The sequence below is a fragment of the Pinus tabuliformis genome, chromosome J (assembly GCF_031772625.1).
Source record: "Pinus tabuliformis cultivar Carrire ecotype Pingquan chromosome J, CPIR1, whole genome shotgun sequence".
In the NCBI taxonomy this organism is placed as follows: domain Eukaryota; kingdom Viridiplantae; phylum Streptophyta; class Pinopsida; order Pinales; family Pinaceae; genus Pinus; species Pinus tabuliformis.
In genome coordinates this window covers 432418322-432436185 of record NC_142295.1, presented here as the reverse complement: position 1 = coordinate 432436185, position 17864 = coordinate 432418322, and the positions used below count along the sequence as shown (strand labels likewise).

The window sequence follows — 17864 nt, the reverse complement described above, 5'->3', positions numbered from 1 at the left end:
CTACCTCATTGAGAAACATGAAGAATTTCTCTGTCTAGTTTTATATCTATTTGAATTCAAGTTAATAAATAGTGTATTGGGGATGCGAGGAGGAACGGATACCCAAGTATACAAGGAAGCAACGAAGAGGAATGGGTAAGGAAAAGGAATGGATCGTTGAGTTTATAGTGATGGGTATTAGCCCCGAGGGTTAACTCAGTTGGTCGAGTCCCTGTCGTTAAAGCACCTATGTTATTATTTGGTCATGAGTTTAATTCTCTCGACACTCTCGGGATCAGGCTTCGTGGTTGAGCCGGCAGGTAGTGATCCTTCCTAATAGATATGCCTAGTACAATTATTTTGTGGACATAGCGATCACTAATCTTCGGGGATTGTGAACCACATATGAAAAAAATAAAAGATATAGCAATGGGTATACAGCTAAGAAGGGAGCATGAGAGTGGAAGTAGTAGAGAAGACAACATGAGCATAAACATAAGCATGGACACAACAACGAAGTGAGCGTGAGGTGGATGCAATAGAGAAGGGAATGAACACCACCAAGAACTAGCTCTAATATCAACTTGCAGGAAATCAGATATCAATTTAATACATATATACATATATATAATGATGAATTGATCATTAATCAAAGGCAGAAGGACATGACCAAAGATGTAACCCGCCAACATTACTTATTAATTATTAATTATAATTATTTGACACTACTTATTTGGTATATTACAATCGGCCATTTCACAATGGTTGATGAATTCAATGTGGAGAATGCCTCTTAGTTCCTTCACTCATCCTCAATAATCACCTTAGTGTACCTTGATATCCTATCTTTTATTGAATACCTAATTTTCGATTTTAAACATCTCTCTTCATCGTGTGCTTGTACCTTCTATTATATTCTCTTTTAGCTAGATAATTAGATTTTTATCTTTTTATACTTTATCCTAGTATTGCATTAATATAGGAGTTCCTTGCACGCTCCCAATTTATAGTTATACTAGATACCCTCTTTTACTCCTATTGACCTACTTTTGTGGTCATTTGTTGGACATTAATAAATCTACCTTATCTACTTTAATCATAGAGGGGATATTTGTGAAGCGGCGTTTGGGCCATTTCCCATGCTTGTAAAATTGACATAAGTTCTTTATTACAATTTAACCATTTTCCACTGCAGGCTATTACTAACTTCTATTTAGATTGAAGTCAACTAAACTCTCACTAACTCCTGCACATATCAATGCTCTCTTGGGACACCTACCAAGGTGATTTTGGACATTTAATTGGAGTATCAATTATTTATAAAATTTGTAAGATGTGTGTAGAATTAAATCTCTCTAAAATTATTTATTAAAAAAAACCCAATCAGGGAGGCTAGAGCGGGAGGGTTTCTCTATCGCCTCGACGAAGAAAGAGAGTCTCAATATGCATGGGGATTAGGTGTTGCAACAAACAATCAAGTTGAGTACCTGGCCTTGTGGCAAGTTCTGGACCTTGCGCTCTCCAAAGAAGTCCATCATCTATCAGTTTTCAGAGATTCAAAATTTGTTATTCAACAAGTGTCCAAATGTAGGAAGTGTTGAATTTTGAGCAACGAGGGAGAAATTTCCCTAGAAATCACTTTATGTGGTTAACTCCTTTCACCCTTGAAACGAATTATTTCTCAAGAGCAAATTATTTTACATAAGAGCAAAAGTATTTTATAAAGCAATTAGACATGTGCAAAATAAAATCACTTAAGTTATCCAATTCGAATGGATCACTCTAGGAGCTTCCAAAACACTTAATTCAAGGTAGGGATTTTGCCTCAAAATTTTCTATATATTGCAAGGAAGGCATCATTGTGATCATCGAGTTCTCTCTCTCTCTCTCTCTCTCTCTCTCTCTCTCTCTCTCGTTTTGGTGCTCAAACTATCTGGCTTTTGCATTGGTGATTCATCTAGCTTTCTCATTGGTGATTTATCTCTCTCACGCATTGGTGATCAAGCTCTCGCATTTGTGATCAAGCCCTTACATTGATCTATTGTTTATTATTTGGCAGATCTATTGTTTGGCAAATCTACTGTTTGGGAGATCTATTATTTGGCAGATCTATTGTTTGTCAAATCTATTATCTGGCAGATCTATTAACAGATCTCAGAACTCTCAAGCTACAGCTCTCGCAATTGGAGGATATTTCTCTCATATTTTTGGTTAGACCTCTTCGCATAGAGGCTTATTATTATCTTGCATCTACTGACTGAAAGGATCATATTACTCTCATTTTGAAGTTGGTTGATCTCACATTCAAGAGTTATCATTACTCTTATATCGCTCTTGCATCAGAAGAATATTGCTCTCATTCAGCTCTCACACCAATGGTTTCTGTTTTTCTTATTTGTTGTTGTTAATGCTCTCGCTCCAAAGTTGGTATTGCTCTCGCACCAAAAGTATTTAGCTCTTGTATTGCTCTCACTCCAAAGATATTATGTTCTTGATATTGCTTTCGCACCAGAGTTTGATTGCTGGTATATTTCCCTTGCTTCAGTAGCATTCTGATCTTGCATTTGGAGAATATTGCTCTCAGTATTTAGCTCTCACACTTGTGCACTTTGTTCACGCACTTGTGTCTACTACTCTTGTTTTGGAAGCCTTTGGAGGCTTGTGGTGGTATTTTGAAGTTGTCATATTAAAAAGGGTTGTTACTACTGTTATTTGTAAAAGGGGTTTTGTACTCTGATTATGTATCTCTACTAAACATTTGAAGACGATCTAATAGAAGAGCAATTTAAAAGGGTTTTCCCCCGTAGTGGGGTTTTTCCCTGGTCTTGGACCAAATCATGTGTCTTGTTGTTCATTGACTATCTTCTATGGTCTATGATCTCAAAAATTAAATTTAAAATCTGTAAAATTTAACAAGAAGAACGATGAAAAGTTCCCCCTTCCCATTCTTCATCGAATTAAGATGTTGGTTGAAACATTTGATTCAATAGCCTCTTATCATATAAGAAGGAATTTAAATGAAGTTGTCGATTCCATGGCTAGCCAAGGTTTGCAGCTATCACAAGGAGAAATAAAATCTGAAAACAAGATTATTATAATCAAAGACATTCCATAAAAATGAGAGAAAACGTTAAATTGGTTAAATCCTCAGGGCAAGCAAAGCGGGGGGCTTGGAGGTGGATCAACGTATTTAATTCTATAGTGCATAATCAAGTAGGCGGTCTCAAACATTTGCAGCAAAAGCCTTAGAAAGATATGGAGACTCATGTCATTTTTGACATATGGGAAAAGAACGTCCCTTTGAATAGGAAACAAGACAGATGGAGTAGTGTGGATAAGGAAACTGGAGCAGGTAGCTTGTGTGAAATTTCATTCTGCAATATCAATTCTCAAGTTGACGGACCCATTTTCTTCGATTTCCGGAAGATTCATCCGACTTCCATAATGAACTCTGCAAGTCGTGTTCTGGAGAGTTATGATTTCATTAATGTGTGATGGAATGAGACAGAATCACAATGGGAAAGTATGATGGTATATATAAGAAGTCAGGGGACTCCTGATTATGGTGAACGGGAATTAAGGAACTGCATTAATCAAGCTCGCCATCGTTTCTAGAGTTGGCTCTATATGATGGAGAATTCTTTGAGAGGTGGGGAGGAAGACTTTGGCCCAACCCTTGCAAGAATGGTAGAATCACTTGAGTTTATCATATCATTAATTTCGTGTCATGCAGAGTTCTTCTCGGCAAGAGCGAGGGCTCAAAACAATTTGATGGCTCGTCAAATGAATTTGCTTGAACTCAAACTTGACAGGCTTCAGATGGCCATGGACATGGTGGAATTTCGCTTGGACAATTTGCACAGGGGAGATGGGCATGGTGCAGAGGACCAAGTTCCCTTGAATGACAATAGCACAAAGCGAATGGAATTCGGGTCGCCTCTTAAAGACTTGTCTGGTGGTTGCAATGGCAAAAGCAATGTTCCAACAGGCACACAGGAAGGCAATCCCTCTTAAAACAAGGAGATAGAAGAAGAAGCGCAAGGGAACCAAGTTTTGGGGATTATGTAGTCCTCTTTTTTTAGTTAGATTTTATCAATGTTATGTAGATTTCTAGTTTTGGAGGGGTTTTTTGGAGAATCTATGGAATCCATCAGTTTACTATAGTAAGTTACAAAATAGAGGACAACATAGATAGACATATTTTGAACTTTTGGACCAGATGGCTAGAACAATGTGAATTTCATGGAAAAAATTGTAAAAGGTAATAGCCTCCAAACCAATTTTCTTAATAGAATATGTAGTCATTTCTTTTAACACAAAAAAAATCCAACAAGAAGAAAACAATTAGTGCAAAACTAACCTAAATTTTAGTGATCATGAACGAAGTCTACTAAATTTGCAATATCACATCAGAGTGTTGCAAGAAAATGGAAAGCATTTAGGCCTTGAGGCCATCTTCTTGCTGATCTTGTTCCTTCACAAAATTCGGACCTCTAGGGACCCAGCCTCTAGAAGGGAACATTATCCCTATCTAGCACTTTGTTCTTCTAACACTATTGCCTTAGCTGACCCCCCAAGGCATGTTTATTGTTGGTCCTCAAATGCTTCTTGGTTACTTCAATCTATGGCCATCTCTACATACCATCTCCCCCCTTTCAAGTACTCTCTAAATGCACTAGGTCATTTCCTATCATCTAAGCAGGATTTGAACCAAGAAATCAGAGAGGACATTACAAATGATTTATTCAAGACTCCTAGAGCACACATTTGAGGATCCTGGCCCAAAGACGACCTTTTATTCTAAGCAATTTCTAGAGCTAAGAGACGAACTTATTACCTGAGCTCAATATATGTGAAGACACTAGATTCATGTCCTCATGATCACCCTTGGTCAGTTCCAAATTGGCTGTCACCAACTCCAGGATGAGACCAATCACCACATCCCATGGTTTAACCAGGTTTGCCAATTATGTTGTTCACACGAGCCAGAGACAAAGAAGCATATCATTTTCTAATGACATATCTACGATGAGATCAAAGGGGAGATACTAGTACTTATTTCGAGACTTGGGACCCTCCTTTCAACTTTCTTTCATTGCCTGGACCAAAGATGTCTTGTTGTCTTCATAAGAGAAGTGTTCAAACACATCTCAATCTCTATATGCCCCACCCCAACCGACCCCTATCCAAACTTCTAAGACCCCAAGAGGATCCCCTCCTTCTCGATGGTCTTGCTTGATTGGAGCAAGAAGTGTGAAGCAAAGATCCATGCTACTTCATATTCCAAGTCAATGAGACAAGCTTCCTCTTGAATACTCCCCCCCAAGGCATAGACTAACCTCTTCGATACCAAGAAGGAGTTGTCACTCCATGCCACAAGACAGACACCATTTGTCCAAAAAACATATCAGCTCTAGGCAATCACAAAGTCGGGTTCTCATGTCCAAACCACTACTCACCAAGTTTGATCGAGTAGTTAGGGTTCCATGTGAAGTTTCTTCCCCATAGAGTAGGGTTTCCTTCCTCTTGTACTAACCTGGGATCATGCTACCAAGCCCCCTCAACCCTGCTCACTCCCCAGTGGATATCATAAACCAACAGATATCCCTTTCATAGCGATGATGACTCCAATGTGGAGACTGCCTCTCAGTCCCCTCACATGTCCTCATCATCCAGCTCTGACGTCTCTTGACATCCTCTCTTTTATTCAACACCTAGTTTTCAGTTTTGAGCACCTCTCTTGCACCTACATTTTCTCTTATATTCTCTTTTAGCTAGATAATTAGATCTTTATCTTTATTTCTTCTTTCTTTTATAGCATTGATATAGGAGTTGCTTTCGTACTCCCACTTTATGCTTCTACAGAATGTATTCCTTTATTCCCATTGACCTATTTTTATGGTCGTTTGCTGCACATTAATGAAACGTCTTATCTTACCTACTGTAATCACAGATAGAGATCTTTGTGAAGCGATCTTTGAACCATGTCTCATTGCTCGTAAATTTGAGATAAGTCACTTATCAGAATTTGGTCATTTTGCACTACACTCTGTTACTGTTTTGCATTAAGATTAAGTGAACTAAAGTCTGACCAACTCCTGCACATATCTATACTCTCTTGGGACACCTAAAGAAGTATTTTTAGAAATTTATTTGGAGCATCAAACGAGAAATTTAAGAAGTTTATTCCAATCCATATAGCATAATTTATTTAGTTTAGCCATTACTTTAATATATTTTACAGAAATTACTTTATCTATAACAGCCTCTGAGTAATGTGAATTTGACAAAAATGTACAAATTTTCTTGAGTCACAAATATTTATAAAATTTTCAGGTTTCCATGTAATTAAATCTCTATAAGTCTGGGGGATAGCTCGTGTAGTTGAGTGCTTTGCAAGAGATATTGCGCCAATCCCCTGGGCTGGCTGCTTCTGTTGCTACCTCACTCAATATCCCTACCAGGTCAGGCAGAGAAATCAACTTCCACAAGTTTACACAGGGCACCACCGGCAAAATGTAGAGAAGTGCACATGGTTTCCCAAGAAGTTTTACTTGAGAAAAATATTAAAAATAAAATTTTAATCAAATTAGAAACAATTTGCCTTCGGAAACCGTATGTTAAACTGCCTCTGCCATTTGCAGTGTCATATCCGAGTCCTGCGAGGGACTAGAAAGAGTTTTGAATAAGTGGAAAACCTCAAATAAAATCATTTTAAGACTATTCTGAATTTCGAAAAAATAATTTCAGATTATTTCAGATTTGCTAGAAAGAATTATTAAAATATGTAGAGAGATAACTAGCGCTGAAACTATCATTGAGATTGGCACATAGAGAACTGTTGAATTTATTATTTTACAGTTAGAATCGTAAGGATAATAGGGATTTTAAGAAAGAACCTGCGCAGGTCATGTAAGTAATGGCTGCCATGGCGCCCCGCTTGGTCATGCCGTCGCTCTTCCAGAGCGGTTCGTCTTTGTTTACATCCCCAACTGCCATGGGCAAAATACGATCCTTTTCCCCCATGTCGCGGGATCGAATACTTATACTGCCCCTCCTTCCACTATACGAGAGGTTCGAATGTATTACAGTAGGTTATATTTGATTAGCGAGGGGTGCAAACTTATGGGCAGGATCACGATAGCTGCGGCCATGACCGTGAGTCCTTCTGCAGGTCAAAATCGTCTGAATTAGCCATCGTGGCCTGGCATGACTCTCGACTAAGCAAAATTTCAAACAAAACACCAAAATCGTCCCATAGTCAAATGAAGAAAAAAAAAAGTTATGGCAGCAGATTCGTCTCATGGTCCCATACTCTCATAATACTAAAATATCATTTCATTTCCATTTTTGCTATATGCTTTCTTATTTGTTTGAACTTGAGTGGAGTTTTAAAAAAAATTGTAAAAGCTTTTCTTCCTAAAAACATCAAATATATTATAGATTTTTAATGTTTTTGATAAAATAATATTTTTTTAAATAAGTTGATAAACAATGTGGTTAATTTATTTTTCAATTTAGGATTAAATTATGGTTATTTGTAAGGTTGTGATTGCAAAAAAAAATCCCATTCTTTTTTCAAATTTGCATTTTGATTTATTATTGTGTGATTTTTTTTCATTATGTTCTTGTTACTTATTAAATTTTATTTTGATATTTGAATAATTTTTAGTTTTTTTAAATTTTAATATTTAATTGGATTAAGCTAATTTTATTTAGAGGTTTATATATGTTAAAATAGATTTATTTGAATTCTGAATTTATTAAGTGTTAAGAAGGATCAAATTATTTGAGATGCAAATTTTTTTAGAGTGTAAAATTTAAAGAAAAGTTTATATTTTTAAAGATTCGGTACTTGATAAATCTAGGGTTAAGATGAATCTATACTAGTTTTATGTATACACTATGTGTCAACTCCCTATTAAGCATAAAAGGAATTACACATCTCCTTCATTTCAGCAAAACACCAATAAAGTGATTTAACCATAAGAAAAAATTTATTTTCAATTGCTTTATATATTATACACATAGTTGACTTTGAAATATTTTACTCTACATGGTCTTTGAATTATTTTATTTATGGCCACATTGTACACATTAAAATGTTTTTTTGTTATTAAGACATTTTTAAATCAATTACACATCATTTTGAGCAACAAACTAATAAAATGCTTTAACCATAAATAAATAAATAAATAATCGGTTATTTATATGTTATACATATAGTTGACATTGAAATATTTTACTCTATATGAACACTGAATTATTGTATTTATGGCCACATTGTCCACATTAGAATGTATTGTTTGTTATTAATACATTTTTAAATGCATGTCTTCCTCATATTAGAAAGTGGAAAGCATATCTCCATGGAAAATTTAGTTTTGGCCCTCATCGCGGCTTTTAACTCCTTTACTATGAATGCAAGCAGATTTCCCTTATGCACACATGACCTTGTGAACCTCCCTCGGATAGCAACCCTCTCATCACACTCAATGGATCCATTATTACAACACATTGCAAATGTTAGAGCTACTGTAGCAGGTGAACAAGACCAACCCTTACTCCTAGACATCCTCCCTCAATCAACTCCTAACAGTTTAGGCCTCATTCTCCTTGAACCACGTTGGACATTGAGTTCCTCGATATATATCATGTATCATCTCCTCTATTTCTATTGGTTTACTATCCCTCCTTCCCCTTCCCCCCTCCAAAAACCAATTCTCTTAGCCATTTCCTAACCCAAAGACGTTTAATAGTTGCAACCTTCCTATGTAGCAACCTACTCCTAACGCTCCACCTGTCATAGAACCCACTAGGCAAAAAAAGAAATGCATTAAGCGAAAGATGGAGGAACCTAGTCTAGTGTTAGGAAGGGACGTCATGTTAAACAAATCTCCAAGTTGGGGGAGTCTTCCATCATCAGCAAGTTTGTGAGTAAAAGAATGTCAACAACATCATTGCAAACTTAAACTGCTGGAAATTTTGCCAAGCTGCTAGGTTACTCCCCTAATTGTCTGATTCTAGCTAAGGGTTGAAAGGGATGGATAGCAAAATCCTGAAATGATGTGAGGAAAATCCTCAAGAAAGGATGGCACTGAAGTTCTTAAGCCATATTTACTAAAAGATGGAATCTAGATTTTGATACTCAATATGAAAAGCTAGTTGTTATTCCAATTTCAGATCAGTTACTAGGTCTTCTCCTCACATTCTGGTCTGAATACGTCTTCAAGGATATTGGGAATATCTTAGGTTTCTTTTATGAGGTGGATCTCTCTTTCCAATATGCTGCCTAAATGGGCATGGCTTGTATCTTGGTGGGCCCATATCTATCATCAAGATTATTGGATGTAATCTTCATCAAATTTGGTTAGCTGACACATTGGCGGGTCATAGGCTATAAGGGAATTCCTTTCAAATGTGAGTGTTGTCATGCATATGGACATTTGGGAAAGGATTGTCTCTTCGACAAGCCCAAGTAGAAATGGGTCTAGAAAGTGCAGAACATGGTTGTTCATCCTTCCTCAAATGAAAAATACCTCCAATCTCTTATTGTCTCCTCTCAACACACACAAATTCCTATCTTGATTTCAATCCCTAATACCCCTTGAACAATACATCCAATCTCTTATTGTCTCCTCTCAACACACACAAATTCCTATCTTGATTTCAATCCCTAATACCATATAAGGGACTTCCCTCAACATGTATGGAAAATGTTCCCCCTTTTTCCCTTGTTGTTACTGAATTTTCTCAACCTATTTCTTGCCCCCCTAGAGGTCTCTCTTTCCCCTCCACAATCCTTTAGTGAATATAGGGCATTTTTCATGTGGCTTTCCCTCCCTATCTCCTCACTGCTTCTTTCCTACAACCCCCAAACCCTTAATTTCCCTCTTTCTTCCCCATACAAATGCTAGCTTTCCTTCCAGATTTTCCAAAATAAAATATTCCCTCCCCTCCCCCTTCCTCCTATTATTACTTATGCTCCCAATACTCCCTTCCTTACCTCTTTATTCTAGTGTCCTCTAAGCAACCTCTAATCAATGAAGGAGGTAATTTGGGCTCATTTGCAGATGGATCCCCAAAAATCTCAATGTGAGGAAGAAAAAACTTTCCATCCATTGCTAAAAAAGAGATAAATTTAGAAATTTGATTTGGGAAACAAAAGTCTATAATTAGGGCTCTTAGAGAAAATGCCCCACAAAGGGTATCCAAATGAAAATCATGTCTCTGAACTACAAGGGGTTGGCCAATCCCTCAAAAAAATTGAACAATAGGAGATTACTTGAGGTTCACTCCCCTCGAATAATTTTCATACAAGAAGCTATGATGGATTAAGGAAAAGTGGCTACTCTATTTAAAAAATCCCTTCTGAATTGGCAGTTCATGTCCATTGAAGCAATTGAGAGATTAGGCAAACTCTTATCTAGGTGTACAGAAAATTGTTTTCAATGTCTATATGCTTGGTCTATCCACTCAGAGTTGGCTTTGGAACTTCTTTCCACCGAGTATGACTCTTTTTTCACATGTCTAAACTTGTATGGTCCTTATGTCCATAGAAACGAGTTCTAGTTCTTCACTCTGAGACAACTTATTTTTGCTTCAAGCAAAACTATAGTCAAAGTGGATTTGAATTTCACACTTGGGGTTTATAAGATTTAGGGACCCTCTACACAACCTGATCCCCTCTCATATTTCCTAATTGACAATCTTCGGCATGTCAAACTCGCTAATATACTACCCCCAAAGTTGGCCCCAACTCACAGAAATAACATAATAGGGGAGGCTCAGATGCCAAAAAGGTTGGATCGTTTCTTCATATCTGATAATTTTTTGGATCATAGATTCCATCTCAAACAATGGGTCTCTGTGGGAGGCGACTTAGATCACCACCCTATCATCCTAGATCTTGGATCTGCCTCCCAAAAGTCCCCAAACATGTTCAAGATAAATCTACATTGGCTAGAAGATCCTTCCCTATAGGAAAAAAAGAAAAGAAAAAATAATGTCTTTTAAACCCAAACTTGAGGGAATCCCCTCCAATACAATTTCAAAAAAACTTAAAGCTTTCAAAAGAAGTCGTCATCTCTTAGGGTAAAAGGAAAAAGGAATTTGAAAATGATACCTTAATAGACATAGAATATAAATAGAGAGACTTCATGAATGGTTATTGTTGATTTTTACATGGTCTTCTTAACCAGTAATTTCTTTTGATGTTTTAAATGACCTTCTACTGCATCCTTAAAAATGATTACATCATTAAGAAAATTATATAGAAGACGTCAACGATACTATGACAATAGAACCAAAAAGAAGAAGTCAAACAAGTAACACAAGATATTACCTTAGGAAAACCCAACTAACCTTTTCCTTAGAGAAATAAATGCAATAAAAGATACATCATAGTCAACTAACCAACAAGATGACCAGCCTCCTAGGACCAAGCCAGCACTCCACCATTCTATTTAAAGAAGCTCTACAGCTATGTCAAGAGATTGCTTCTAAACTTGAACTGTGTCACAAAGATCAACTTCTTTCTATAGAGATTAACCATAGGATTCTCGACTCCCTTGCCTCAAAAAAATACCACAGGGTCTCGCCCCTTTCCACAAATATATACCTCAAGTTCTTGACCGTTGCTCCATAGAATAATGCCTAAGGGTTTCAGCCCCTATTCCATAGAACCATCCCTTAGAGTTTCGACCCTTATTCTACATAATGATGCCTCCAGATATCACATTGTTCCATAGATAAGCAGTCTTAGACTTGCGAGCTAATAGTCTCCTTCTTACCACAGATCAAAGAGTTGTCTAGCCTTACACTAGCAAATTATCTTGCCTCAAATCAAATCCAAAATTGTGTCTTTTTGGAGAGAAAATAGGCTTTATTTATAGTTGTTTGTCCATGCAAAAGGTCACGTCTTTTGGGAAAGCCAACTTGATCCTTGGATGGTCATATCGTCTTTGTGGAGGAAAAATTTAAATTCAAAAAAATCATTTTCCCGCTCTCAATGAGCATATAAATAAATAATTCCTTTTTCTTGCAAGCATGAAGAACATGCATCATATAAATTTTCTTTTTGCAAAAATAATTCATATTTCAATAAGTACAAAAGAATATTATGAAGACCAACCATAGCTACAAAATTCAACACTCCCTCTTAGCTAGGGAGGTATTCATAATGACTATCCATATGTTCTTTGTATACATGATCTCTTATAAGAAAGGTCTAATTCATTCATTATTGAGGTCAATATCCTTGACCTACATCAGCATCATCATCATATACCATCATCATCATCCAGTGGCCATATTTGGGGTGGTACCAAACCCATGGCAATGTCATCGTCATATCAGGACTCACTCCTCCAAAGTGATCAGTCCTCAAATCCCATGGCCTCTTCCTAGGCCAAAATGTTGAGAATTTCAACTAGCAAGCACTCACTCACCCTTCTTGGTGAGCACTTTGGGCCAAGACCTCACTCAACCTCTCCTTGTTGGTGATCGACTCTATATGTTGAAAGGACCTCACTCCACCCTCCTTGGTGTGTGATCAGGGTCCAAGACCTCACTCCACCCTACCTGGCGTGTGATCAAGGTCCAAATGTTAAAGGACCTCACTCCACCATTCCTAGTGTGTGATTAGGGTATAATACCTAACACCACCCTACCTGGTGTGTGATTAGGGTCCTCCTCCGAGAGGCACTCACTCAATCCTACTTGTTGAGCACTTTGGGCCTCTCAGACACATTCTCTATCGGGACAATGTCCATTTGTGCATCATTCCTCATCAGCACTCCCTCTCAACTCGAGGGGTGATCTCCACAAGACCCAACCTGTCTCTAAAGTACACGAACTTCTCCTTGAGAACGACTTTGTCAAAACATCAACTGCCTACTCATCGGTGGAGATATGCTCGAGCCTGATCACTCTCATATGTAGAGATACTAGATCTCAAGGTTCCATGACTCGACATCATGTTGTCACATGCACCTGATCAACCAGTCTTACAAGCTACAATCATACTGCTTCATAGCTCGCCTATCAAATTGCAACATACTTGACCTATGAGTGCAACAAATGTCTTGTTTCCTGCTTATCCATTAGATTAGAACCCAATTAGAAGTGATATACAAACTCCCTCTATTTTCAACACTCCTTTCCCAATTTGTATTCTTACAATTGCACATCTCTTATAACTAACTGTGCCATGACCAACCATACCATCCTAGTACTTCAACACATCTTGAGTTATGTTCCTTAGATCAATCATAAGTAGAATTGATTCCTTTTATTGATCCATCACCCTAAAGCAGATCTCCCCATAGTAATTCTAATTTGCGCCCTTTGTTATTGGTGCTATTAGTTATCTAGTGAAGATCCTTCATATGAGATCAACTCCCTCTAAAGCTGAGCAAGTATTCTTGGAGGACCCTTGACTTACTAGAGCAAATCTTTCGAATAATGCAGATTCCTTCTAGTACATGAGCTCTTTTTCTTTCATTGGAGAACAAATCATATAGGATCAACCTTGATCCATCAAACTTAGAGGTGATTATACAATGCCTTCCTTCTGCTTACTGGTATAAGACTTCTTCATGTACCTCACTAGCCTGAGGTAATTCACTTCTTTCATCGAGAAATACGATCTTTACAGAAGTGTACCTGACAAGATGTCTTTTCATTGGATTCTTTCCCTTTGCTGGGGAAATCCTTAACCTTGTACTTCTTGTCATCCAATCATATTTTTTTCTTGACAGAAATCAAAGGCATTCTACTCCCTCTAAGTCTAGATCTCGTCCATCACAATATCTGTCAACACAAAGAGTCTCTTAGTCACTGTCAGGCGGAAAGAGTCGATTGTGCGGACACAACCAACCTCCCTAGGAGCCTAAGACTCTCTAGTGACAAACAAGACAAACAAGAGCAATCCTTCTCTAAACATGCATTTACTATATAAGAAATCAAGTGTTTAGATCCTACCTATAATCCAACGCTGTTGTAGCAGTCCAGCTCTGCTGATCCGGATGAGCTCCTCCTTCACTTTGGAACCTGCATACACTAACAATCAAACGATTAAATAGCACTTGATAATCTCATAGAATAAAACATATTTAACACATAGACCAAGGAGTACATGAAACAACTCATAAATAACAAGTTATTGAGAAGAATGGACTCATTTGCATTAATAGGTAACAAAAGGAACAAATACAACCTGAGCCTTGGTGTTGTGCAAGTCCCTCCCAGGGTCCATCAAGAGTTCTCCTTTACTTTGACAAAGCTCACCCACTTCCAAATAGAACAAGCAAAGATGGCAATCTCTCCTCACAAGCTTCTAAATGGGAGTCCTAATTCCTGCAGCATTTACCCTTAGAAATGTATAGGTTTCTACCTCCTCTCCTTCTGGCCCAATGCCTGTATTTATAGTGTTCAAGAGGAAGTTAATCAGGTCCACCATCAATGGGATAATCCCCTCTTTGGATGGGATAGCTCCCTTATTGATGGGATAAGTTCCTCTTTGGTAGGAGTGCATGAACCATCTGGAGGCGCTCAATACACATCGAACAACCTTCTAGAATGCTCTAGAAATGACCACAAGTAACTTTTTAAAGATGAAACTTGCGCATTTTAACCTTTACAGGGGGACGCACCTGCCCCTTTACATACAGAGCGTCCAGAGACGCAGCTTTTGTGAACATTGGGTGCGTACCCGCAGGTAAGGTTGAGAGAACCTGCGTCCCCAGAGATAAATACATTTATAAAGACTTTCTCTCTTTTTGGAGTTTGACATGGAGAGCAGAGGCATAAGACTTGCCTAAGAGGATAGCATGACTGTTGATAGAGCCATACTAACTGTAAATAGTCATGGTGACATTTTTTAGTGTAACAGATTGCCCCCTAAAGTGCGAAGTCTGTAATAGATTAGGGTTTTGTATTATCTAGGAAGGGTGAAGCGCTTTATCATTTCAAGGATTATCTCGTGGAGAGCCTGGTCAGAACCTGCAATTTTCAACACAAAATACATGTATAAGATTATATCATCACTGAGGTAGGCATTCCCATACTCAGATTAAAACTTTAACTAACAGACTAACTACTCTGATACAGGAATGATTTTGCAGTACATCATAATCATAGACTTTTGTAGACACAGTATGGGCGCAGCCATCTGTTTATGATGAGTCTACTTAGATAATGAATACAAAATTCCTCGCAGCCTGGATGGTGGAAACTAGATCCAGGGTCTTCATTTCTACTTCCCGAATTGGTACGATTCTAGCCATGCGAATAAATGAGTTGATGTCGAACATGGTAGAAACCACTTGATTACCAGTCGATGATGTAAAATGTTAACAAGCGTGAGAGAGACCACCAGTAATGTCAATGGTTCTCAAAGTACCCAGTACAATCCATGAGATGTGAATGCATGAGTTGATGTCGAACATTTCACGGAATCCTTCGATCGAAAGTCAATGATGTAAACTGACGTCAAAGGCGAGAAACCTGCCATTGATGCATGCAGACTTCAAGGTACTGACGATTTCTAAGTCATCTCTCTAGATAATGTGCTGATGTCGATAGAAAGCGACCCGTTGCAGGCAAGCCCGCAACACGAAATCATTGTTCAAGTTGAAGAAATGTTGCTGTAAGGACTGACTCAGGGATGGTCAAACGGATGACAAGTATTTTGCAGATGAAAGTTTTGCTTGCAGACCTCTTGAACACATAACGACACGAAGATGGCTTGGTGATGAATAACTCAAAGTTAATCCCCGGAACCCGGTTAAAGACTTTCAAAGTGGTTTGATCAACTGTGAGGTAAAGGATTTCCCAACCCAGGTGAATGAAAAGTGTCGTGTTCAAGAGTGGTAATAAAGTTTCTTCTGAGACAAAAGATAACAAACAGGTTCATTCTTCTCTCTTTTCCCCCACCATTTCTGGCAAGTACCTCTTTATTTTTAACAAGCTTGAGGAGGATAACATATGCTTGATTATAAGCTCATCCTTCGGATGAGTCCAACCTAGTTTTGATCCGAACCCTAGGAAGGAGTGGTTCGTTCCTGTTTGTAATTGAACAGGTCCTTTACTATGAAATGTTTAACGAGCCCAGTATAGGAGAAACTCGGCGTTTTTCAATTTTAGAGAGTCTGAAAAACTTAAGAAGACTCCAAGTTGAACTTTTTCGTAGATTTGTGTCCCTCAAGCCCGAAAAAGTATAAAATAATACCTGGGGGAACCGCTTGATCTTGCGACCAAGGAGTACTTTCATAATTAGTGCCACTGACCTGAAAAGTAAAAAGCGATCAAGGACACGTCGTTTTATTTCCGTATCGAGTTTGAAACGACAAAAACCCGGCAATCTTTTCCTGATTTTACGGTCAGAAAAGAGCTATAAGGGGTCTTTTAATTCCGTTTTAACGAGTGTAAAAGAAACGCTCGGCAATATTTTCATTTTTTAGGAGTCAGAAAAGGGCTTAAAAGATGACTCTGATATTTTGGTTTGTGAAAAAATGATAATTTTCCCTCTAAATCCCTTTGTCCTGCACAAAAACGACACATTACTCATACCTGTTTAAGATAGGTAAAAATACATCGAAAAACATCCTTCCATGGTGAAAAATGAACAAATTCATCCAAAAAACCTATAAAAAGACTTTTTACCATGTCATTTTTACCATTTTACTGTTGAGGTTGAAAAAAGGGCTTTTGGCAAGAAACTTCCCGTGGTCGCTGCGGAAAATCCGACCGTCAGAATCGAACGCCGTCTCTTCCAGGTATTTTACAACATCCTACTCTTCAATTTCATCCGATTAAAATTGTATTTTAGGTTTTAGTTTTGATTTTTGGGGGGTTTTGGGTTTCAAAGCGCGCTCTGCGGTGGACGCAGGTGCCCTTCGGGTGACCTGCGTCCCCCGACTTTTTCCTGTACAGGAAAAAGGTCGGGGGACGCAGCCCACCTTCAGGCCAGCTGCGTCCCGACGCCCTGTGTTCTAAACGCGGGGTGCGTCCTCCGCAAAACGCGGAATTTGAAACCCCAAACTCCAAAATCAACCATTAAAAATTTCCCAAATTAATTCTAATCTCTGTTTCTTGGTGTGTAGGGCACTCACCATGTTGGATTGGAGAGAAAGAGAGCACGAGGACGTTGATTTAGCCGCAATTGAACATCAACCTTCCATTGATGCCCTAAAAGCATGCGGGTTATATAAATACTGGGCCATACCTGGCATGAGGGCTCAGGTAAGATTCTTAGAATGGCTGGTTGAGAGATGGAACGTTCAAGAACAATGCTTTTACATCGGAGGGCACCAGCTCGAGATAGAGCCCTCTGATATATACTTTCTCACTGGCTTGCCGAATAGAGGTGAGCAACTCAATCTAGCCGGGACTAGGCCGGGTGGCCAATCCCTTGCTAGTCTCCGGGCAGATTGGTGCACACCCAATGCACACCATGCGAAAGGCGTGGAAATCAAACACATCTCTCTGCGTGAACTCAAAGTTATAGCTTTCACGGTTACCAGAATTTGTGGCGCAACCGCTTTACATATTGCTTCCGGGTCCCAAATGCGGATGGCGATTGACTGTTACCAAGGCACCATTTTCAACTGGTGTGATGCTGTGTCGGCTAATATGAAGAGCCAACTGACTAGGGAAAAGAACAGACGACTGAAGACCTTTGGATATGGGCCTCTAGTCGTGAGCTTTGCCTTAGAGAGAGTTCCGATGCTGATCCCTCAGCAACTCACTGTTGATATCTTGGGTCCTCTGGAGCCAAAGCTGATACGATGGGTTACGGTGATGGCCCGACATCCTGACGAGGGCGCGGCGGTTGTTCGATTCTCTGATAGTTATTTTCACTGGTTAGAGGACCAGGTTTTTTC

The 17864-nt window shown here is 38.6% G+C and overlaps 1 protein-coding gene across 1 annotated transcript in view; it reads right to left on the bottom strand.

Annotated features, from left to right (window-relative positions):
- Positions 1-7280, bottom strand: part of LOC149227661 (UDP-N-acetylglucosamine transporter UGNT1-like) — a 66272-nt gene extending 58992 nt beyond the window's left edge. Inside the window, exon 1 of the mRNA XM_089377853.1 lies at positions 6879-7280. Coding sequence (XP_089233979.1) covers positions 6879-7005 — 127 coding nt within the window. The 5' untranslated portion in view covers positions 7006-7280. The remainder of the gene's footprint in view (positions 1-6878) is intronic.
- Positions 7281-17864: the final 10584 nt, after the last annotated feature.